Source organism: Oryx dammah, unplaced genomic scaffold (assembly GCF_014754425.2).
Source record: "Oryx dammah isolate SB20612 unplaced genomic scaffold, SCBI_Odam_1.1 HiC_scaffold_5, whole genome shotgun sequence".
Lineage (NCBI taxonomy): Eukaryota > Metazoa > Chordata > Mammalia > Artiodactyla > Bovidae > Oryx > Oryx dammah.
Window position 1 is genome coordinate 56,933,271 of NW_024070189.1, and position 24,478 is coordinate 56,957,748.

Below are 24,478 nucleotides of genomic sequence, written 5' to 3' on the forward strand. Positions count from 1 at the left end.
CACTGGAAATAAATTATCTAAGATTATGTCTAAAAATGAAGCATAACTGGAATTCCAGAATGACTTACAATCTCTACAACTCCTCCCTTATTTTAGTCCATCGTCTTTTGAAGAACTAATACATTTTTAGGAATATACTGAATATGATATGAAAGTTACATCCTGTGCTAAAAAAGAAAAAAACTGGCCCAAGACCTGTTTTTGTGTTTATTGAATGACTGTATGTATCTATATGAATGAAGATTAGAAAAAACTGCCTAAGTGCAAACCAAGAAATTCAACAGTAATCCACAGCAAAAGTTGCTACACAAGAGACGTTTATTAATGTTCTGTTGTATTTACAGCTTTAACATAGCAAACCAGGGTGAATTACCACTTGGCAGAAAGCACATCACTCTACATTTATAACACATTGGTCTCTGCTAACACATTGTAAAAGCAAGTAGTACAGTATGTTAGGGATCATCTCAAAAGTTTCAAGCTAATTCTTTCTTTGCTCCTAGTACCTAATCCCCTCTCTACTCCTAGCCCTTGGCCTAATCATCAGGAGACAAAAGAAAAAGAAAAAAGGGGGCAGGGATCCCAACCATATAGAAAGTGTCGAGAATTGCAATTTATTAGTAATTATGCTGCATTTGTCCTTGTCCTTTCTATTTTATAGTGACACCACCTTTACAATCCCTTAGGTACACAACACAGAGTAAGGTACTGCAAAATTAGAATACAGACTATAAGAAATGCTTATTTTTTACCAATTAAGAACATATTCTTGACCACACTTTAAATGTATTTTGCACTATGATTTTGCTTCCAGGTGTTCACAGTACAATTAAATAAATTTCTAGATTAATTTTAACAGCAAAATGGATTATGAGCAGAAATGCAGTCATAACAAAAGTTTTTACTTTTGAGAAAACCCCCTTTTTAAATGGCCAGCATTATACATATCTTACACTAAAATATTTAATTCCAAATTCACTTTGAGATGGAGGATGAATAAAAGCAAGATTGCCCCCTACTGACTACAGGGACAAGGCTCATGCTATTTAAAATGACTACAAACAATAGATAAGGCATCATTAATACATCACAGACTTGACTGCGAGAGCTTTTTCAAACATTAACCACTAATGATTCAATGATTACAGAATTTTGCATTAACTATTAAAATTTTACACCTAGGAACAAATAGAGAGAAATGATCTTTGTCAACAGTACTTTATTTTTTTAAAGCAGGTGATGATTCCTCTGTGTTCCGCATCTTGATTCACTTCCTGCAGGTGTTCTCTTGCTTCTTGGGAGAGAATTCATAAATGCAGGAAGGCCTTCGCCAGAAAACATCTGCCAGAGAAGGATATTGAATATTGGAACTCTGGTTACGTTGTTATTTTGGCTAAGAGAAGGATGTAGTCACAAAAGAAGGCAGGATGTTTGGAGACATGAGAAGTACATTCTAACATAGCTTTAAGATTACTATACACTGACATCATAATATTAAAAAACATTACATTTTTGGTTCTTCAAGTTATCAAGGTCTCCAGAACTAGGAAAGACTTAAATGCTTCCTCTAAATCCCATGAGGTCAGGGATCTCTCTCTGTAAACCTAACACAAGAAAAGAATTCAAGGAGCACTTCATCCCACACTTCACACCAATGGCAATGACTAAAACTTGGGGACAGAGAGACAGCAGAATCCAAATGCGTAGGCAATTTTCCAAACACACTTGAAGCTGTTTATCCTGCCAGTTCTGCCAGATCTCCCACGAAAGATTTCCAATAAGGATGCCAGTGATGTCATGCTATCCTTGGAGCACAGCAAAGTTAGAAAACAGCTGTAAATTCACAGGAACCACAGGTACTTCTTCCCAATAACTAGCGGGGGAAAAGTTACTGTATTTTGGAGGAGGTATCTCTGGTAGACGAAAAAAAGTGTATGCAGCCCCAATTTTATAAAGCAATTTACATGACTGAAATAAATACTCTCAAAATGATGTCCATCTATTATAAATGCAATTTTCATATAACACTTTGATGAATTTTTATATTGGCATATAAACTGGTTTGGTTCTCATGGAAAAAATACAAATAACTCCCTGTATTAGTGCCAAAAAAAAAAAAATACTCTAAAGAGATACGTTAACACTTAACAAAAGCTTACTGAGAAACTATGTTGGGGTACCCTACACCAAGTGAAAGTTGGACAGGCTCATACGTAGGCCCTTCCATCTTTCAAAATTACTGTAAAAGCCACAAGCAGCCCTTTTATAGACCGATTAGACTGGTGCATACATCTTGAAAAAGTTGCCAAGATGCAGAGAAGCTACAACTCTGGAAGAAATCAACATATTCTTTTTGAACATTAATATTTTCCCAAACTCCAAATTCACTTGGTGTTTTGATCTGAAGCAAACCAATGATACTCACATAAGAGCAACTCTTCTTTAGGGAGATTTCAGAATGTGCAAGGACAAAGACACAAGAATATAAGGATTCCTGAAGCCAAGTAGAACCAAAAATAAAATCTGTCTGGTAGGCATATGACAAATAGAGATTTCTTCAATGAGGCTAGCTAGACTGATTATAAGTCTAAGTAAATTCAGTTTTATCAGTTACCATTAATAAATAAAAATTGATATAATAATTACTATTAGATCAAAACACTAGAGTTTTCAAGAATATGAGATACACTCCAGATAACTACCAGGCCACTTAGTTCATGCTATGTGCATGGAGATAAGTTAGTTTTAGCATATCCCTCAAAGTCAGAGCCACCCAAAAGACACTAAAAAATCCATTAAGAGGTCCTACCTACTGTATAACAAAAGGAACACTATTCAATATTCTGTAATATCCTATATGGGAAAATAATCTGAAAAATAATAGATATATGTGTATGTATAACTGAATCGCTTTGTAGTACACCTGAAAATAACACAACACTGTAAATCAACTATTCTCCAGTATTAAAAAAAAATCCATTAAAAGGTCCTAGATAGGTCTACTAATGGGTGATCTCATTCACCAAACAAACTCCAAACGAAAAAGATTGCTATAGAGGCACTCACTGTTCTCTATGACTCAGAGGCCTGTTGGGATCAATTTGATTCACAGGTTGTTACAAAAACAATGATGGAATGTAAATTGGAAAAGAGACAGGTTTTAGGGACTGTGAATATCACCACTAAACTTTAGATCAGATCATTTAAGAAACAAGGGAATCCAACAGCCTACACAATTTCTTCTTGGACCCTATGTGATTTTTTTTTAAAGCAAAAATTCCACTGGCAATATTTTCTACTGTCTTGCTACTTTACACAGCCTAAATAAGTGAAACTAACTTGAGATGAATTGGAAATAAAGATATATTAAGGAGGAGGGGGAAGATTGTAGAAAAAAAGAAAATGAAAACGTTTATCATCATATGCAAAAAAGGTAAGATACCTGATGCCTAGAATGTATCACTCACCAGATCACAGCAATCACTATCTAATTATGAAGGGCCCCATCTCATTAATGCTGTCAGGGCTTATAAACTTTCTTTCCCTCCTATTTCAGAAGTAGTTAAGGTAATAAATTTAAGATCCATTGTACTTTGTATATATAAGTACTTTTGGAGTAGTATTAGGTAACAGGTTAACTGTGTTACCACCTTATAGTTACTATGTATAGCTAACTCCTCAATTATCTGGCAGCATCAGAGGAGGTGGAACTTGATGAAAATTTATTTTCCAGCTAACTGGTAAGTATGGACACTTTATATTTTTGACCATTTCAGATAAAGATGTTTCTAAAAGGTATCTGTTTCTTTTTCATACAACATAGAAGGAGCATATTGTTTTTCCTGCTTCCTCATAGTCACACACTTCTTGATGCAGCTGTGCCTAGCTCTAGCAGTGTCTTTTGGCTTTTCTGGCTGTGAGGCAGGAAACCAGATTTCCTTTATAAGCTTAAATGAGCTGCAGAAGGGAAACCGAGAGCTACCCTGTGACAGTAGTGTATGAACTTTAGTGTTCAGCTCTTATAATACCTACTATGGCTGGTAAGAAAGATCTTTTGAGGGTATTTCAAGGTTTGTGTGTCTGTATCCCATTTTTGGGGCAGTCTTGTGTGTGTGTACACTATATTTTGGGCAGTCTAAATAGAAAAGTCACTATTCTTATACATTTTTCTAGTACAATGCCAGACCTTAGCATGGGAATTGAATTATTTTTATCTACAGCAAAGTTATTTTAGCAATTTCCTATCTGTGGGTTTCTAGCAAAAGTAACCCCACAGCTAGCTTTTAACCAGTGAAACCTCCAGTAAAGAAAAGTAAGAGGTCTAAGTGAAAGAAAATCTTCATATCTTACACGATGGTTTTCTACCACATCTTCAAACTAAACTAAATTTCCTCTGAACTAGAAAAAGAAAACATTCTAATTTTGGTTCTGGATGGACAGTTCCTACCTGTGTCAATGAATAAAGGAAATTCAGTCCCATGGGATATTACAGCTTTGTGGATTCCTTCTGGGGATACTGAAAATTAGTAAGGAAGTCATTAAAATTCTAAATGCTGCTCTAAGTCTCTAAACCCCTAATTTAGAGCTCTGAGTCCTCTAGGCATGTCAGGGATGATTTCAAATCAACTAGGATATCAAAGTCAGACAGGAAAGCAACGAAACTCCATTATGCAAGTTTCCGACAACTCCTAAAGCATTGTAATGATTCTGACTCCAAAACAAAGAGAGTACCAGGTCTATAATACCCCATTCACAGCTCCAACGGCATTACTGCTTAACTAAGGGCTGCCTACTTCAAATCATAGCTCTAAAGATGCGTTGTTTTACATTTAGAATATACCCATAAAACACTGCAGAAATTTCAGCAAGTCAAAACAATAACTACAAATTTTACAAACAAAAAAATCCTCAAAGGCCCTAACAATACAGGAAAACTGCAAAGTTTAGGCTTTCTCTCAACTTCCATTGTCACATCAACCTGTCCTGTATTAGATGCAAGATAAAGAAGGTATGCATCCCCTAATGAAGCCAGAGTTGCCTTCCCCAGAAGAATGAAGTGACCAGACAGAGGTGTGGCCTCGGTCATTTAGAAATTCAAAGCCACCAATACACCAGGCCTACAGAATCTGTGAGGGAAGGAAGGCAGAGAGGGAGGGAGGGATCTGTCCTCTCAGGGTATTTGTGGGCACCAGTGGATGAGGGGAAATGTGGAGGTGGGTTCAGAAGCTCATCATCAGGAGAACTGTGACTACCCCAAAGACTTAACTTTGAACCTATGGTAGCTAAGAGTTAAAGCTAAGGATCAGAAGTAACTATAAATTATAATCAGACACACAGAAGGAGAAAAAAGATGACAATGGTAACTACATAAACTACTAAAACCACATAAAACATCTGACAAGCCTCTTAAAGTTAGGATGTAACACAGAACATCACAGGGGTTAGGGCCCAGGCTAGTGTGTCAATGTCCATCTGCACCCAGACTGTATAACCCAATTCAAATTCAGGACACACCACCTCTCAGGACATTTTAAACATGTAATAAAACATTCCTTTTCTTGGGGAAAAAACAAAACAAAACAGTCATAAATATAAGTGGTAATCTTGAAGACTAAAACTGTCTCTCAAATAAAAGTACACACTCTTGAAGAAACTGACTTTAACCCAAAGAACCTAGGTTCTTTACATGCTTTAACTTTTATAAGAATGCCTTATGAATATACTCTACCATGCATGTATCTGAGCTTATCTGTCAGTAATAACCTTTTGTTGCTTATACAAGCACATTGTACATGTATATGCACAGGTACATGTATAATGCTTAATTCAGTATCTGACATATTGAAAAGTTGACAAATATTAGTTATTACTATTACACCATGCTTGAAAAAATTTTTATTTCACTTAAGAAGTTATCGTATTATTCTGTTGCTTAAAGACTTTCAACACCCTCTCACAACCTGGCAAATTAAATATGATAGATATTTTCTTTTCTAGAAGCATATATTCTGAGACTACCATGAAATCTTCAAAACTGAGAATGCTACTCTGCATCCTAAGACCACAACAAATTTTCAAAACTGAAAACTCCACTCTTAGCATATGATTACTTACAAAAACTATGAAATAACCCAACAGCAAATACAGGCTCACATGGAATCAGCCTTGTGTTGAGCCAATACGTGACTGGGTTTAAAGGGCTGCTCTGTGAGTTCAAAGGTTCCACTGCAAATGGGCTTAGTGCTCAAGATATTTGAGAATGCTCTCAGCTTGACTTTCCAGCCTTAATCCTCAACACTCCTTTATGTTACAAACTGCTTCCTTTGAGCCAGCTGCGTACTTCCCTACCTCTCTTCCTATTCAACACTGCTTCAGGTGACTCTAAAAGGCTTCCCCACCCAACATTTTCCATATTACACTTTCTAGGTTTATTTCAAGGTTTATCTCAACTGTTGCAACCTTCACAAGTCCTTGCCCGATGTCTTCAACCAGCCTGGCTCTACCTGTCCTCAACAGTCTTAAGGAACAAAGAATCAGTTCCAAGGAGGCCCATCAGATCTTGTCACTAGAGACCTCTCTCTGGAGTACTCTTTCTCAAGATTCCCTGTCGCCTCCTTTTTGCAGCTGGTAATGCAAGATGGAGCCAGGCTCTGGGGAAAACCATGGGGGAACCAAACAGCCTTGGCAAGGCTTAGTCCTCCTGTTCTAGGCAGGGAAAAGGCCCTTTTCTCCCCTTCCTCTCCTTGGGTTTGACCCTCCCACCAGAATGGTAACATCAGGATGTGAACCTGAAGAAAAAGCCCAGGCAAGTCCCTCACTGATTTTAGGAGATGGAAGCCTTGGTAGGCTTGTCAGTAGCCAAAAGGAGTTCCTCAAGTACCGTGGACTCTCCCAGCTCTGGGTTTAGAGGCCCCACAAAACAGAGCTTAGTGATTAGGCCTGAAAGGTTCCTTCTCACTACTTACCTCTGGAACTAGTACAACCCAAACAGTGGCTTCAGGATTCATAATTCAAAGATTAAGGACCCTAAGTTCTAGTCAAGTCTCTTCTGCATTGTCCAAACATGAGATAATGTTGTCACCTGCCTTTTAAGATAGTTTTTTCATAGAAACACTCCTTACTAAACTAGAAACTAAAAGGCAAAGACTATGGCTTCCTTACTGTCTCTATATCCCCTACCACAGGTTGTATATTCTACTCTAAATGTGAACAGTAATCTACCCATGCATCACATGATTACATTGGGACTGGAATAAAGTTTTTTTTTCTTTAATACCTTTAATAAATAAAGAGAACTCTGGTCCTGGGGAGATTTGAGAAATTTTCTGGCATCTTCCGAACTTTTGCATAATTGATAAATCCTCTGAGAAACAGGAGAAAGCCTAATTTAAAAAAGAAAAGTCAAGAATGAGTTTATAATTCACATATTAAGCCCAATCCCCAGAAATATCCCTCCTGATACCAAATATTTCATTTTTCTGTTATCAGAAAAGCTATCAAAACATAATTTCCTCTAAAAATTTCAAAGGATTTGATTTTATACCAAGTTTTCTATTTCTCAATGAGAACATATAATCTCAAGAGCCAAAAAAAGTCTCTTTTGCACATTCAGAATCTAATTGGTCTAAAAGAAAACAAAAGATAAGATGGGGCCAAACATTTACATCATTTACTTTTGGAAGCCTCACTGAGAAGCATCATCAAAATCTACTCTCCTTACCCACCCCAGGATCTTAGTTCCTCAACCAGGGACCAAACCTGTACCCTAAGCAGTGAAAGTGTGGAGTCCTAACCAATGGACAACCAGGGATTCCAAAACCTACTTTCTGAGTTCCAAAAAAGTATTCCAAGATAATTAACACTAAAAACAGAGAGGTTATAAACAGTGTTTTTCTCAAATAAAAAAATGTCATCCTTGTTATGGCTTCTTTTTTTTCTGTCAACAGTACACAATGCTGTCCACTAGATGTCAGGCTGTCCTTACCTTTACAAGAATTCTGTTTCAACTCTAAATTCTATTTCTCTATTCTTAATTTAGGAGTCAGCAGGGAAGATGATGAGCTCCCTCCAGTGGTAGCTCACACACTGCTGGCCCTCTTCCTCCAGAGATGGCCCCTGGTCCAGACACATTTATGGACATATAATTTACATATCACAAAGCTTACCCATTTAATGTGTACAATTCACTGGCTTTTAGTAGTTAAAACTATAACCCAATTTCAGAATTCTTTATCGTCCCTAAAACTATCTGTACCCATTAAGTAGCCATTCCCCATTTCCTACCCTCCTCCCATCTCACGGGCTCTGAGCAATAACTTTCTTTTGGATATATTTTAAAATATACGCAAGCAGTGGAAGATGCTTTGCACTCAGTCAGAAGTGATTTCTGGCAGCAACCAAGAGTCATCAGCACTTAGCACAGTGAAAGCTACCCTGTTTGGCATCAAAATCAGTGACAATACAACCTAACTCCAGTCAAAGGATGGGTGCGATGTGGGAATATAGATCAGTTTTGCTAGATATTTCAATTTTAAAAAGGTAAAAAAAAATTCAGATATTTTACGTGAAAGTTCTTGGTTTTTATATGACGTGTGTGCGCTAAGTGTGTGTGTGAAATCGCTTCAGTCACGCCTAACTCTGCAACCCTGTGCACTGTAGCCCATCAGGCTCCTCTGTCCATGGGATTCTCTAGGCAAGAATACTAGAGCGGGTTGCCATGCCCTCCTCCAGGAGATTTTCCTGACCCAGGGATGGAACCCACATCTCTCATGTCTTCTGCATTGACAGGCAGGTTTTTTACCACTTGTGCCACCAGGGAAGCCCATTTATGATGACAACTAAAAAAATAACTTCTGAAAATAACTATGGAACATACAAGTCACAACTACAGGCTAGATGTAGCTTATGAGCTGCCAGCTCAAGAACTCTGTATAGACCTGGTCTTTGCAGGGAACCATCCCCCCTTAACAGGAAAAAAAAAAAAAAAAAAAAAAAAACCACCAAAAACAGTAACAACAATAACAAAAGATTCTCTCTGCAAGGAGTTCCAAAAATGACTCCAACATCTTATCCAAATGTATGAAGTACATCTGAAGTCTCAGCATTACCACTAAGCAGTAAGACAGCAAGAATGATCAATTACAAAGTATTATAAACTCATCTCCCATGAAACTTTAATATAGGAAGGAAATCAGCCTATTAGATTTTTAAAAATCATCTATGTTGTCAACAATCAACCTAAAATTATGCTTAATAGCTCTTCTTTGGCTTATTCAGGATTTGCCTGGACTTTAGGCTTGGAAGTAGATGAGGAGTCAGACTTTCTCTTAAAGATACAGTCTGGAGAATAAGCAAGTCAAGGAACTACTTCTCTAAAGTAACTCTCCTGTAGGTTGTTTTTCTAAATTATTAAGTTTCTCAGCAATCAAGAGAAGAGGTAAAAATCACTGTCTCTTTCCTTGGAATGCTGTGACTAAGAGTAGAATAAAATGATGCTACTGGAGAGGTAGGGGATGGCATCATGAATGACTTGTATTCACTAAGTAAAATGTAGTCATCAGTGCATGACTGTTACCCAAGGCAAAGCAGGTAGGCCTTGAATATATTAAGCAGCTTTTGGTCACGGGCTCTACACTGTGCTAGCCAGACCCATTAGCAACCCTGGGAACCAAAGATCCAAATTGAGGAGATAGCAAAAAGGCCTGAGACAGAAGAAATGTTAGGATAGGAGAAAATGATGCCACAGAAGCAGAGTGAGACAATTATACCCTCACAGCCACAAGATGCCCCTTCTATTTTCTTGTAGAATGACACCAATGATGATGGTCTGCTATTGTATCATACAAATTTTCTCTACAAAGAATGAGGAAGCCAACAGTATTCACCACACTGCTCATTTCTTTAAGATGTCTTGGAAGAAAGTTACACTAATAAGTATAATCTTAAGACCAACTACCTGAAATGGCCGGTATGTTTAAAAAAAAAAAAAAAATCTTAATCTCATCTAGAGCAAACTAAAGAATTCTGGACAGCCAATGGTGGTTCTTCCAGAAGTTATGCAAGACAACATATTTTCTGTATTCTACTGATATATTCAACTGAAGATAGGCCACATACACCCATGAGTAGTTCAGTAGGTAACAGTATACCTATAAGCAGTTTGGGGTTGAGCTTGTGAACCCTATGTGGCAATAACTCACAAGGGGGAAAAAAATCTAAGGACTATAAAAAGTCATCTTATTGGTGGTAGGCCCCTCTGGCTACATGGAAAATGGGAGAAGTGTGCATGGATGGGTTAGGAAAAATTTACCACCACTAAGAGACATTCTATGAATATGTATGTTACTCTGATGGTGATAACAACCTAACCTTTGACATATTTTTAAAATTATCCTTATTATCACTAATATATTACTGTATAGTAAGTGAGATGAAGGTTTAATAAAAGTAATTTTACTCCTAAAATTTAACATAATCTTTTCTCTCCTTTGTTTTTTAAAAGCACTTACCTAGAACCAGGAACACCCACCAGAGCCAGTACTGACCATCAAAATATCCAGGGAAGTAAGTGGAAAACTGAAAAATAAAGCAAAATACTTTAGAGAACCTCTGCAGATATTATTTCACATTTTAGCTTAAGAGTTTACAAAACATAAGATCTTACCTTGTATACAAATGCTGTTACTCATTTAGTGCTTACAAAAATTTCTAAAATTTTAGTCAAAGTATTTTATATAGTACAGATTTGAAATGATTACAATATTTGCTAATATACTTCCTTTCATGGAAAAGCAACCTTGAAATATGGCAGCTTTCAGCTTTACATAGTCCTTGTTTTGAAAGTGCTCAAACCTGTTTGTCTTTTAAAAACTATTTTTCCTCTTTTAGAAATATGTCTTTTTTTAAAATAAATTTTATTTATTTTTGGCCTTGCTGGTCTTCGCTGCTGTGCAGGCTTTGCTCTAGTTGTGAGAGCTGGGGCTGCTCTCCAGTTTCAGTGCACGGGCTTCTCACTGTTGTGGCTTCTCTCGTTGCGAAGCATAGGCTCGAGAGCACGCAGGCTTCAGTAGCTGGTGGCCTGTGGGCTCAGTAGTTGAACCCCCCTGGATCTAGAGCACAGGCTCATTAGCTGTGGCACATGGGCTTAGCTGCTCTGTGGCATGTGGGATCTTCCTGGATCAGGGATCAAACCCGTGTCTTCTGCATTGGCACGCGATTCTTTACCACTAAGCCACCAGGAAAGCCCCAGAAATATGTCTTGATGATACTTTTATTTTGCTTACACAGTGCCAAACTCAACTATATTTGGCCTGCTTTCTAATGACCCCTGATTTTGTTCCTGCCCTTTCAGCCATGCCTTGACCCTGGAAGCTTTACCATGTACATGATGATAATCCCATTCCTTTGCCAGGGACTATATAGCACATGATACTATTGTGGCCAGTGGGAACTAAGGGCTGCTAGGAAAGCTTCTTAGCTCTTAAAAAGAAAGGGAGAGGAAAGAGTTTCCTTTCTTCTGCTGAGCACTGTTGTGTTTCTGATGTGATGCTTGAAACTGCCATGGCCAGCTATACCAACAGGTTGAGACACCTGTCGGCTGTCCTTGATTATCAGTGAAACATAACTGACCTCCATGTCAGGACTTATTTTTACTGGAAATAAAATTTCCCCAATGTTTTCTAAGCCATTTTTGAGCTACATGTTCTGTTACTCCAAAGACCATCCTAATTGATAAAAGCTGATTAATTCTTTTAAAAATTTAGTAAAAATAAAAAGATTGGTAACTACTTTGATCTTGCTTTCTGTTGAAGACTTTAACACAGTCTAGAGTTTAGCACAGTTTGAGCATTCAAACAGTTTTATTTCTTGATTAATAAGATTTAGAGAAGGAATGAAAAACTTCTTTATGGCTTGAGTTTGTAACCTAAAGACCATGTTTTAGAAGAGTATATGTTAGTTGTCTAGGAGAAAAGCCCATAATTTTTATCAGATTCTCAAAGGAACTCAGAATTCTAAAAATGTTAACTGCCTTAGAATAAATAACTTTGAAAAACTCCATGGCTCAGTCAATACCCATTAAGTTAATAATGCCAGTTTATGATAAATACCTTGATTTTATATTATAAAGTTAACAATGGCAGTAAACTTATCTGAAATCAGAGGAGACTTTAAGAAACTAGATCTTTTACAACTTTAAATTACTTCATGCAATTCTAACTAACTGATAAGTCCTACATCACTTAAGATCTCTCTCTTATTTACTTTAGAGATAAGGGCCCCTAATGGAGTAGGGCTTGTTGAACAGTTCTGGCTCTCCAAATATCCTGGCATAACCAATGATGCTACTTACAACCAATCTTGGATGAGAGGAAGGTTGAGAGGGAGGAAGGAGGGAGAAAAGAATAGAGGGGAAGAGAGAAGAAGGACTCAAAGTTCAGCAGCATTAACGAGAGGAATGTCTGCTTTTGATGAGATACCAGAAAGTTAATAGACTCATTATAAAAACAACTAATTTCAGAACAAATACATGTAGTACCACATTATAAACATTAAAAACAGAGAAAGCAGCTGAACAAGGATAGATGTCCTAGGGCCACCAATATTTTGTAGATTGACTACAAAACTTGTGTGTATGAACCAACTACAACTGATCTAGGTTCAATTTCCTGAAACCAAAGACAAACAAAAAATCATTTTAAATGTTGAGATAATTCCAAAGTCAAATACTCAAAATTATTCCACTCATTCTTCTCCAGAGACTATCACTGCTGGTGTACAACTTAACTTACCCTCACAATCAGGATCCACTTAATTAGAGAGAGACCAAATCCTGAAATGGCCCCATACCTTCCTGCAGCTGAAGTGGTCAGGCAAAAAGACAGGAAGAACCCAATCCAGTTAAAGAGGAATGCCACTGTAAAAGCCAAGAGAAGAAAAGAGGCAGGTCAGACACATCCTGTTATCCAGGGAGCAAGAGTTCTAAGGGTGCACTCTGGATTTACTTCTGCTTAAATGGCTTTCTCAAGGATAAACGAGCTGAGCCCACCCTCCACAACTCTTACCTCACTTCCCCAAAATGGCCACCCTCTGTCTTCCTCCCAAAAGCAAACAAGAAAGCACAGTCTCAAAATATCAGGTGTTTTATTATTACACCTACTGCTGTACAATTTAAGAAATAACTTAATATCACCAAACTTCATACTTATGACTTGCACCCTTAACTGTATGTGTTATACCTGAGTAATTAAACATTATTTGAACATTAAATTAATGCCCCTAAATAATCTGATTCAAGTCATTCATCCTCTTGCTTCTGTAAACTTTGACAGGTTACATAATGCGTTACCTCTAAAAGCACTGCATTTCCTTCATATCTTTTTAATACAGCAAATAAAATTTCTGAAATGGTTGCTCACTCCCAAGTCAGGCATATGGAAAGTTAAATGCAAAATAACATCAAGGGGGAAAAATGAGGTTGACTTTGATGTGTTGGAAAATAGAAGTGTGCAAAGCAAAATTCATCAGACAAAGGCATTTACTCCCTATTTTACAGGTCAAGAATGAGTAGGAGGAATGCTTAAGGCGTTCTGAAGATCAGAAAAATGAAGCTCAGCTCAAGGAAAAATGCAGCATCCCCCATAACTGCTTTAATTATATTTTCTACAGATATTGACAGAAATTGAAGACAGAGACAGGAAATTAAGATGAAAGTGTACTGTGCTTTGAACGTGTCAGTAAAAGGCATCAAATACATATAATTATTAAAATATTAGCTCAATTAGTTCTTTTAATTCAGTCATATTCACTCATAATCTAAAGCACTCTGGTTTGCAGGAAGGGGCTCTGCTGTGTGTGTATATACTTACTGAAGAAAGTTAACATGAAAATCCCATCATTTCCTATCCTCATCTGGTCGGGATCATCAAACTCCTCCCGACCTGCAAACTCCTCATCCTAAATGAAAAGAAAAGGTAAGTTCACGATAAATTATTTCAAGGCAAAGGAAAGACATCAAAAAAAATTGAGAAAGGGACAAAAGTGACTTCCAAGGGGAAAATGTACTACTTTGGCTCAATTTAAAACTAAGAGCATTAAGCTTTAGTTTATGTTAATTTTTTCACTGGTCTTCTAAGATAAAATTTTTTCTGAAATGAAAGGAATTTTTCACTTTCTAACCCAGGTTCTTTAACAATATATTTCAAAAATTATAAAGTTCACAAAGAACTACTCACTCTTCCTTATACACACACACACACACACATATATATATAAACATAAAGAAATATACATATAAAGAAAAAGAAAATTCTCTTACACATTTGGCTTAAATGCTAGAATATCAGTAATCCAGGGCCTGTTTAGCCCAGAACATTAGTAATCCTGGACCTATTGAGAAGATACCATTGATAAGCTCAAGAGTTTTATAAAACTGACTTGGTGGGGGCAGATGGAAGAAGATACTGTGATCATATATGAAGAGTCTAACAGTGCTGCCCATGCTCAACTCCAGAACTATTTGTTAATACTGGTATAAGGTCTGAAACAACCTCACTTCCAATTTTATTGGCAGAGAGAATCCTTTCCATCCTAACCAGAAAACATAGCGTTGCAAGTCTAGAAGGAACATGATCTTGACCAGCACTGACACCAACATATGTAGCCTACCTTTTTCTTTTTTTTAATTTTTAAAATGTATTTATTTATGGCTGTGCTTGGCCTTTGATGTTACACACGTGCTTTTCTCTAGTTGTGGCAAGCAAGGGCTACCGTCACTGAGATGCATGTGTTTCTCCCTGTGGTGGCTTCTCTTGCTGCTTCTCTTGAGCACGACCGTCAGTGTGCGTGGCTTCAGCAACTGGTGCACAGTCTTAGTCTGCCAGCACCACATGGATCTTCCCAGACCAGGGACCGAACCTGTGTACTCTGCACTGGGACATGGATTTTTAGCCACTGGACCACCAGGAAAGTCCCCTACCTTTTCAACTAATTGTAGGTATGTGCTGAAATATTGAAAAAAAAATGAATACACACTTAAAGTGGTAGACTTGTACATAGTCCAATGAGGGTTCCTCAAATGAAAAATAAACAAATAAAGAAAACTTTAGGGAGAACCAAAACTTGCCCTACACAGAAGAGGGACTGGGACGTTTCTAATAAGTTGTTAACTCATTCCCCTGAAGAATGGGATCCAAAGAAGTGGAAGTAGCAGCTTCATCTAATTTACTATCTTTCCTCTAATGTTTGAAATTTATACAAGAATGGGTTCTTTCATATTTTTTAAAATAAGAAATACCTAGTATTCTGAATTCATATTAGCAGGAAGAACAGGCTTTGCCAAAATAGAAAGTACTATTTTGTGGGCGTCCCTGGTGGCTCAGTGGTAAAGAATCTGCCTGCCAATCCAGGGGACATGGGTTCTGGTGCTGATCTGGGAAGATCCCACATACTGCAGAGCAACTAAGCCCATGCCCCCAAACTACTGAGTCTATGCTCTAGAGCCCAGGTGCTGCAACTACTGAGCTCACGTGCCCCAGCTACCAAAGCCCGTGTGTTCTAGAGCCCATGCTCTGCAACAAGAGAAGCCACTGCAATGAGGAGCCTGTGCACTGCTATAGAGAGCAGCCCCCGCTCATGACAACTAGAGACAAGCCAGCACAGCAACGAGGACCAAGCATAGCCAAAAATAAAGATAAATAAAATAAAAAAAGAGAAACTGTTTTGTGCATAACTATTCAAAATAAACTACCAAAATACATGGAAGTAATGCCTAGTAATACTATAAATGTCTTCTAACCATTCTTTCTATCTTGGTATCTCTAGCCCCAGAATTCCTCCTAAAATTGTTGCCAGGTTAATGTTTCTAAAACACCATACTTGTCTTATCATACCCACGCTTAAAAACTTTGAAGGATTCAGTGTGACCTACATGTAAAGTCTAAATGTCTCAGCCTAGCATTCAGAAGATTCTACGACCTACAGTTCTGGCCAAACTCTTTGCTGAAGCAACACCAATCACTACAACCACAGAAACTGCCCTGTACCTGGCTGAATCACATCTGCTTTCCGAGCTTTCCCCTCTGGAATGTTCTTCTCCATCAAAACTCAGGGCCCACTTCAAATCCCATCTTCCCCATGATCACAAGGTTAAAGTCACAATTCTTAATGCTCACTGTTCTTGTGCTGCCCCTTAGATACAGGTCTTTGTGGGCCTGTTCCCCAGTTGGACTTTAAGCTCTTGTATGGCAGGAGCATTGCCTTATACAAACCCTTCTATCTATCCACTGCAAAATACATAGCAAATTATATATAAAAGTGTTCCATACATATTTGCTGAATAATAAAACCCCTTAAGAAGTTCTTAAATGTGTGTATTTGTCAAATAAAACAGAGTTCTGTGATTAAGCCGCACTAATCTCCTGGTCTGTTTCTATGGGACAGTTACCATAATTCAAGAGATCTAGAGAATAGATACAAGGACTCTGGAGTCTAAAATGTCTGGGCTTGACTCACCTATGCTACTTATTAGCTATATGACTTTAGGCAATTTTTAATCTCTCTGGGTCTCAATTTTTGCATCTGTAAAATGGAGATAATATAATCTCTACCTTGCAAGGTTATTCTGGGGACTGAAAATAATATATACTATATATATAAGCACAAAACACAATGTCAACCGTGTTGTTTGCTTCCAATATACATTAACTATATAAACACTGTTTTCTCTTTAGACAATGAGCTCCAGGAGGGTTCTTCCTTGCACCTGTAAGAAGTGAATGCATGTCACCGTGCAGAATCAGCCTAGACTATGCTTATGAACTGTAACTTCTGCCAAGCAGTGGTTTTAGGACTGTTACCCCTCATGGAAGATGTGACCTGCAAAGAGTCTACTATCCTAAGGGCTGAACTTCTGGGCCTTGTGTCATTGCACTGCCCAGACTGAACTTATAACCTTATTCCTATATTTTACTCTAGCTTCCTGCCAGGCCTAGGGTCTGGAGCCCTGACTGCCCCATTTCCAGGGACTGGATCCCGCTCTCCTTTCTCTCAGTATCAGACCCAAGGTCCCACTTCCACCAGCTTCAACCTGAGTGAATACATGTGAAACCACAACTGTATCACTTATAGGTCTGACATTATGAATCATGAGTGCCCAAAATTCTCCACTGGTTTTCATTACATCCCACCTCCACTCCCAAGAAGTAACATCAGGCCAGATGAAATCTGAATTCATTATGCCTCCACAGATGGCATCATCTGGACTGCTGGTGGCATAGGATTCAAACAGATGATTGTTAGAGCCCCTCTGAGTTTAATGTTATGAAGCTGCACTTATTTATTCTCTCCACAAATTCCTAAGCAGCTATCTACTTAACACCAAAATACTAAGTGTATAGAATCAAGGCAAAATTGGTATATTCCTATACCAGCTCTGCTTCAAGATGTTTCAGCCATGAAAGGAGACTTGAGAAAGTGAGGGCAGTAGTAGAGATATAGGGGAAATGAGCTGGTTTGACTAGTGATTTTCTGCTCTTTTATACTGTTTACCTCCATCATCTTCAGGAAAAGATAAGAATCTATTATCCTAAAAGAAAAACGTATCTGATTTTAAAGACTAGTTGTACTTTTACTAATCAATTTAATCTAAGTAATATCACAAAGTTGATAATGCAAAGAACTTAATTCCCATAAACTAGTACCAAATAACAAGGTATAAGTTGGACTTACTCTTCCAGGAACCAAAGGGATAGTGGCTTCAGCTTTGGTTCTCTCAGCTTCATCATAACTGGGCAGTGTGGTAGCCACATTGTAAGATGGGGGCTTTGGAAACCCAGACTCGTCTTTGTAGTCAAAATATGCTACAAAATAAAAAGGAAGTCACAATTATCCAATGATTAGCTGAAATGAGGAAAAAGGATTTCTGCTAACTCTGGCAAACAAAAACCAACCATTCCTCTAAAATTTTGTTGTTGTTTTAGTCGCTAAGTCCAACTCTGCGACCCCATGGACTGTAGCCCACTAGGCTCCTCTGTCCATGGGATTTCCCAGGCAAGAATATTGGAGTGGGTTGCCATTTCCTTCTCCAGGAGATCTTCCTGACCCAGGGATCAAACCCACATCTTCAGAACTGGCAGGTGGGTTCTTTACCACTGAGCCACCAGAGAAGCCCTCCTCAAACATTACATATGGAATAACTGAATCAAAAGATGCTTAAAGATGAACATGGCATTGGGAATAATTTTTAAATTTACTGGCTTTTCAATTATTTAAATTCCAGATTCACTTTACTTTCCCTGCCAAGTGCTTTTGAACACTTTTTCTGGCTCATTATGTGGTGGCTTCTCAGGTGGCATTAGTGGTAAAAGAGCTTGCCTGCTACTGCAGGAGACATAAGAGACACAGGTTTGATCCCTGGGTGGGGAAGATCCCCTGTACGAAGGCACAGCAACCCACTCCAGGATTCTTGCCTGGAGAATCCCATGGACAGAGAAGCCTGTTGGGTTACAGTCCATGGGTTCCCAAAGAGTTGGATATGACTGAAGCAACTCAGCACGCATGTGGTGTGTTCACAAAAACATACAATATTAATAACAGCATAAGGTAAAGTGTAAGCTAAAAATAATTCACCTGTGTGTTTGGAAATCTGTACCATGGTTTCCTCCTACTTATGAACATCAAAATAAACTTGAAAACAAGGTTAAAATTAATATTTCATAGATTTTTGCACTTTGATTCTTTCACATTATTTTTACCATGGACTGTTTCCTATGACATGCCTAAGGCAATAACAGGTTCAGTTAGAGAATCATTGAGTGAAATCTTGCATCCCCTCTTTTTAAATTTACATCTTCATTCTCACTGACTTCTATTATAATAGATTCAATATGTATTATTAGAACAGATCTATTTACAAACGGATTAAATTTTCTATACATTTTTAAAAAAAAACTTAAGAACTTTGAAAAAATTCCTATGCTTCAAGATTAACATTTTTTCTCCACCTTGCTTAACTATAATTAACTTCCAATTTTACTGTAGTATATTACTGAAATTATCAATCAATAGAATTCACCTCATTAACCAAAAATAAGGAGAAAATTTTATTGTCTTCACATGGGCAGAAGAAAGGATTGATAAAATACCTAAAACTGATTCCTTAATCTTTTCACAAATCTCTATGAAAAATCTAGAGTAAATATCATAATGAATGGTAAGTTATTGAAAGCTTTCTCTCCTAACATTAGAAAATCAGACAAAAATGGCCCACTATTACCACTTCAATTCAAACATTATCTTAGAAGTACTATCAGGTTGGTGCAAAAGTAATTGCAGTTTTCCATGGTTGGACTTTGCCGTTTGATATCGGAAAGTCAAAGTTATTCAGCTGTGTCCCATTCTTTGCAAACCCATGGCCTGAATTCTCCAGGCCAGAATACTAGAGTGGGTAGCCTTTCCCTTCTCCAGGAGATATTCCCAACTCAGGGACTGAACCCAGCTCTCCCGCAATGCAGGTGGATTCTTTACCAGCTGAGTCATAAGGGAAGCCCTTGACACTGGAACACATTCTTAAATAAATGTAGTCATGTTATACATCATTTTCACATGCATTTCTCGACTTTTTTTTTTTGCTAATGATTTATTACTTGCTGTGTATTTTATATTCACTTTAGACTATGGAAATGATTTTAGACAAAAGGCAAATTCGAGCGATTTTCTTACTTAAGTCGTAAAGCACCAGAGACAATTCATGATATCAACAATGCATTCAGCCCAGGAACTGCCAATGAGCGTACAGTATGGTGGTGGCTCAAGAAGTTCTGCAATGGAGACGAGAGCCTAGAAGATGAGAGCAGTGGATGGCTGTCGGAAGTTGACAACGACCAACTGAGAGGATCATCAAAGCTGATATTCTTAAAACTACAAGAGAAGTTGCACAAGAACTCAACATCCACCATTCTACAGTTGTTCAGCATTTGAAGCAAATTAGAAAGGTGAGAAAACTCAGTTAGTGCCTCATGAGTGGACTGCAAATCAAACAATTGTCATTTTGAAGTGTCGTCTTCTCTTACTGTACACAACAACAAATCATTTCTCAATCAGATTGTGATGTGCCATGAAAAGTAGATTTTATGTGACAACAAGCAATGACCAGCTCAGTGGCTGGACCAAGAATAAGCTCCAAAGCACTTCCGAAAGCCAAATCTGCACCCAAAAAAGCTCATGGTTACTGTTTGGTGCCTGTCTGATCCAATAACAGCTTTCTGAATTCCAGAAAAACCAATACATCTGAGAAGTACGCTCAGCAAATGGATGAGATGCACCGAAAATTGCAAGGCCTGCAGGCAGCATTGGTCAACAGAAAGGGCTCAATTCTTCACAACAATGCCCAATGGCACATCACAAAACCAACACTTCAAAAGCTGAATGAGCTGGGCTACGAAGTTTTGCCTCATCCGCCATATTCACCTGACCTCTTGCCAAGCGACTATAACTTCTTCAAGCATCTTCACAATTTTTTGCAGGGAAAATGCTTCCACATATCAGTAGGAGGTAGAAAATGCTTTCCAAAATTTCACCAAATACAGAGGCAAGGATTTTTATGCTACAGGAATAAACAAACTTCCCTTTGGCAAAAATGTGTTGATTGTAATGGTTCCTATTTGGATTAATAAAGATGTGCTTGAGCCTAGTTATAATGATTTAAAATTCACGGTCTGAAATTGCAACTACGTTTGCACCAACCGAAGAATTGATGCTTTTGAACTGTGGTGTTGGAGAAGACTCCCTTGGACTGCAAGGAGATCCAACCAGTCCATTCTAAAGGAGATCAGCCCTGGGATTTCTTTGGAAGGAATGATGCTAAAGCTGAAACTCCAGTACTTTAGCCACCTCATGCGAAGAGTTGACTCATTGGAAAAGACTCTGATGCTGGGAGGGATTGGGGGCAGGAGGAAAAGGGGACGACAGAGGATGAGATGGCTGGATGGCATCACAGACTCGATGGACGTGAGTTTGAGTGAACTCTGGGAGTTGGTGATAGACAGGGAGGCCTGGCGTGCTGCTATTGATGGGGTCGCAAAGAGTCGGACACGACTGAGCTGAACTGAATACTAGTTGATGCAGTACGGCAAGGAAAGAGAATACAAGACAAAAGGATTGGAAAAGATTAAGTCTGTTAAGTCTATCCTTAATCATGGAAGACATAATTACATATGTAGGAAATCCAAGAGTATCTACAAACAAATGATTAGAATATATGAATTTAGGAAAGTCTCTGAACACACAGTTAATATAAACCATCAATTATATTTTCATATATCAGTAACAAACAGAAAATAAAATTATATATGGACCATTTACAACAGCACCAAAACAAACCAAATACCTATGAATAAATCTAATTAAAAAGATTCAAGAAAAAAATATGTAAGAAACAAGATGCAAGTTCTCTATATTGAAACTCACAAAATATTAATCAGAGAAATTAAAGAAAATCTTAATAAATGGGAGGGATTTAACACAGACTGGAAGACATAATATTATAAAGATGCTAATTATCTTCAAATTAATAAACAGATTCAGTGCAATCCCAACTAAACTTCCAGCAGAGTTTTTGTTTATTTCTTCCCATTTTATGGAAACTGGAAGCTGATTTTGAACTGTAAATGAAAATACAAAAGCCAAGAAGTACCAAAGCAATCTTGAACAACAAAAAAAATTAAAGGGCCTAATTACCAGATATCAAGATTATAAAGCTCTGGAATTAAGACTGGAGTATAGGCACAAAGGTGAATAAACAGACCAAAGAAAGTATTGAGTCCAGAAAACAGATACTCATACACATATATGGTCACCTGACTCATGACAAAGGTGACAGTGCAGTACAGTAGAGGAAAAATGGTCTTTTCAATAAATGGTGTGGGACCAAATGGATATCCGTAAGGAAAAACAATCTCGACCGCTACCTCATACTGTACAGAGAAAAACAATTCCAGATGGAATGCAGACCTATCTAAATGAGAAAAATAAAATATGAAAGCTTTTAGAATAAAATAAGGAAAATGTATTATTGCAACTAAAGCGGCCACCTAATCCAATTCAAGAAACTTGTTTTTCTCTAAGTCAAAATAACTACTTTAACATATGCACACATATACATGCATATATAATTTCCTTAAAATTTTTTTACATTTAATTAAATCATACTAAAAATCGTATTACAAATTGATGGGTACAATCTGAATTGCCCATAGCCATAGTAATTCTGAATATATGAACAAAACTGATACCTACCACTTTAAGGAAAGCTTTTTTTGGCCACACCACACAGTCTGCAGGACCTCAGTTCTTCAATCAGGGACTGAACCCAGGCCATGGCAGTGAAAGCCTGGAATCCTAACCAATAGGCTACCAGGGAACTCTCCTTACTAACTTAAGTTGAGGGAAATCAAGAATATTTTTATTTCCCCATTTCAAAGGATTTTTAAAAAATGGAATCCATCGATATAGACACCTCACATAAAATTTTAAGTTTCCATGAAAAGTTCAATGACAATTTTTTCTACTTTAGTACATTCAAAACAAAAATCCAGTATTTTTTTACCACAATTTATATACCACAAATTAAAACAGATAAACTGAATATACAGAACAATGATTTTTGACTTTTTTCCCCCCTACCAACATGTGTGCACCACTCTATTTCTAATCATGAGTCACGTACTTGCCACTCTGCCACAGTTCTGTTTCAGAGAATATGGAAGAGGTTCCATCAAAACTGGTCAGTTTTCAGCAATTAAAGCAGAACTGGTATCACAAAGATCTAATTACCAAAAGTCCTAAACTATCACAATTTTCTTTCTTCTCCCCCATCTCTTTTAAACATGTGTATGAATATAAAGATAATCTGGCATAAGATGGAAAGAAAAAAATTAATTAGGAGGGTCTGAACTATGAGGAAGAAAATGAAAAAGTTGGGAAACTTCTAGCTTTTTTAAATTAAGGATTTATCAGCTTTTTATTATAAAAGAAATCAAACACATTATATTCCAGGTCATAGGTACTAGAATCAAAGAGCAGAACAATTAACAAGAAAACTATAAAAAGAACAAGAGAAAAAAACAAGTGATCACTTGGTTTCTGAATTCTATCCTTATATTAAGAGTCAGTTGGAATGAAATTAAGTTCCATAAAAAAGCAACATTGGAATGGGGCTTTTATCTGTTTTTCAGAACAGTAACATGAGTTTTTTTCACCTCAGGCTACAAACTAAAAATAATGTTAGACTTCTTACAGAAAGCTGAAGCAAATACAAACACCAACAAAGACTTAGTAGCCAAAAGTCTCTGGCTAATGCATTTCAAGAGCTCAGCAGTCATCTCACCCTGTTACCTACCTGCACTCTCCGCAGAGATGCTGCTGTAAGGTGGAGGAGCATCCCCAGCAGCTTGTTCAGGTTCTCCAGGCTCTTCTTCATTCTGCAACTAAATAAAAATTTCACATTTTAATGCAAGCATAAAGGCAATTAGGGGAAAACCTGAAAACTGGATAGCTTTTCTGGAAAGCTATTTGGCAGTGGGTTTCAAAAGTGTTTAAGTGGGCAGATCCTTTACGAAGTAGTCTACTCCCAGGATTTATCTTAAGGAAATAATCAGAAAGAGGCAAATAACATAGTTCAATTCAGTCGCTCAGTCGTGTCCAACTCTTTGCGACCCCATCAAGAGCAGCACGCTGGGCCTCCCTGTCCATCACCATCTCTCGGAGTTCACTCAGACCCACGTCCATCGAGTCAGTGATGCCATCCAGCCGTCTCATCCTCTGTCGTCCCCTTCTCCTCCTGCCCCCAATCCCTCCCAGCATCAGAGTCTTTTCCAATGAGTCAGCTCTTTGCATGAGGTGGCCAAAGTACTGGAGTTTCAGCTTTAGCATCATTCCTTCCAAAGAAAGCCCAGGGCTGATCTCCTTCAGAATGGACTGGTTGGATCTCCTTGCAGTCCAAGGGACTCTCAAGAGTCTTCTCCAACACCACAGTTCAAAAGCATCAATTCTTCAGTGCTCAGCCTTCTTCACAGTCCAACTCTCACACCCATACATGACTACTGGAAAAACCATAGCCTTGACTAGACGGACCTTAGTTGGCAAAGTAATATCTCTGCTTTTGAATATGCTATCTAGGTTGGTCATAACTTTTCTTCCAAGGAGTAAGCGTCTTTTAATTTCATGCCTGCAGTCATCATCTGCAGTGATTTTGGAGCCCCCAAAAATAAAGCCTGACACTGTTTCCACTACTTCCCCATCTATTTCCCATGAAGTGATGGGACCGGATGCCATGATCTTCGTTTTCTGAATGTTGAGCTTTAAGCCAACTTTTTCACTCTCTCTTTCACTTTCATCAAGAGGCTGTTTAGTTCCTCTTCACTTTCTGCCATAAGGGTGCTGTCATCTGCATATCTGAGGTTATTGATATTTCTCCCGGCAATCT

General features: G+C 37.9%; 1 protein-coding gene across 1 annotated transcript in view; it reads right to left on the reverse strand.

The window, feature by feature from the left end:
* Window positions 1–299: 299 nt before the first annotated feature.
* The window catches only part of NDFIP1 (Nedd4 family interacting protein 1), a 50,937-nt gene continuing 26,758 nt past the window's right edge, over window positions 300–24,478 (reverse strand). The window contains exons 2-8 of the mRNA XM_040239833.1: window positions 23,393–23,480; window positions 17,725–17,855; window positions 13,866–13,953; window positions 12,789–12,913; window positions 10,509–10,575; window positions 7,277–7,382; window positions 300–1,341 (exon numbers count right to left, since the gene is read on the reverse strand). Of these exons, the coding sequence (XP_040095767.1) occupies window positions 7,279–7,382; window positions 10,509–10,575; window positions 12,789–12,913; window positions 13,866–13,953; window positions 17,725–17,855; window positions 23,393–23,480 (603 nt within the window). The 3' untranslated portion in view covers window positions 300–1,341; window positions 7,277–7,278. The remainder of the gene's footprint in view (window positions 1,342–7,276; window positions 7,383–10,508; window positions 10,576–12,788; window positions 12,914–13,865; window positions 13,954–17,724; window positions 17,856–23,392; window positions 23,481–24,478) is intronic.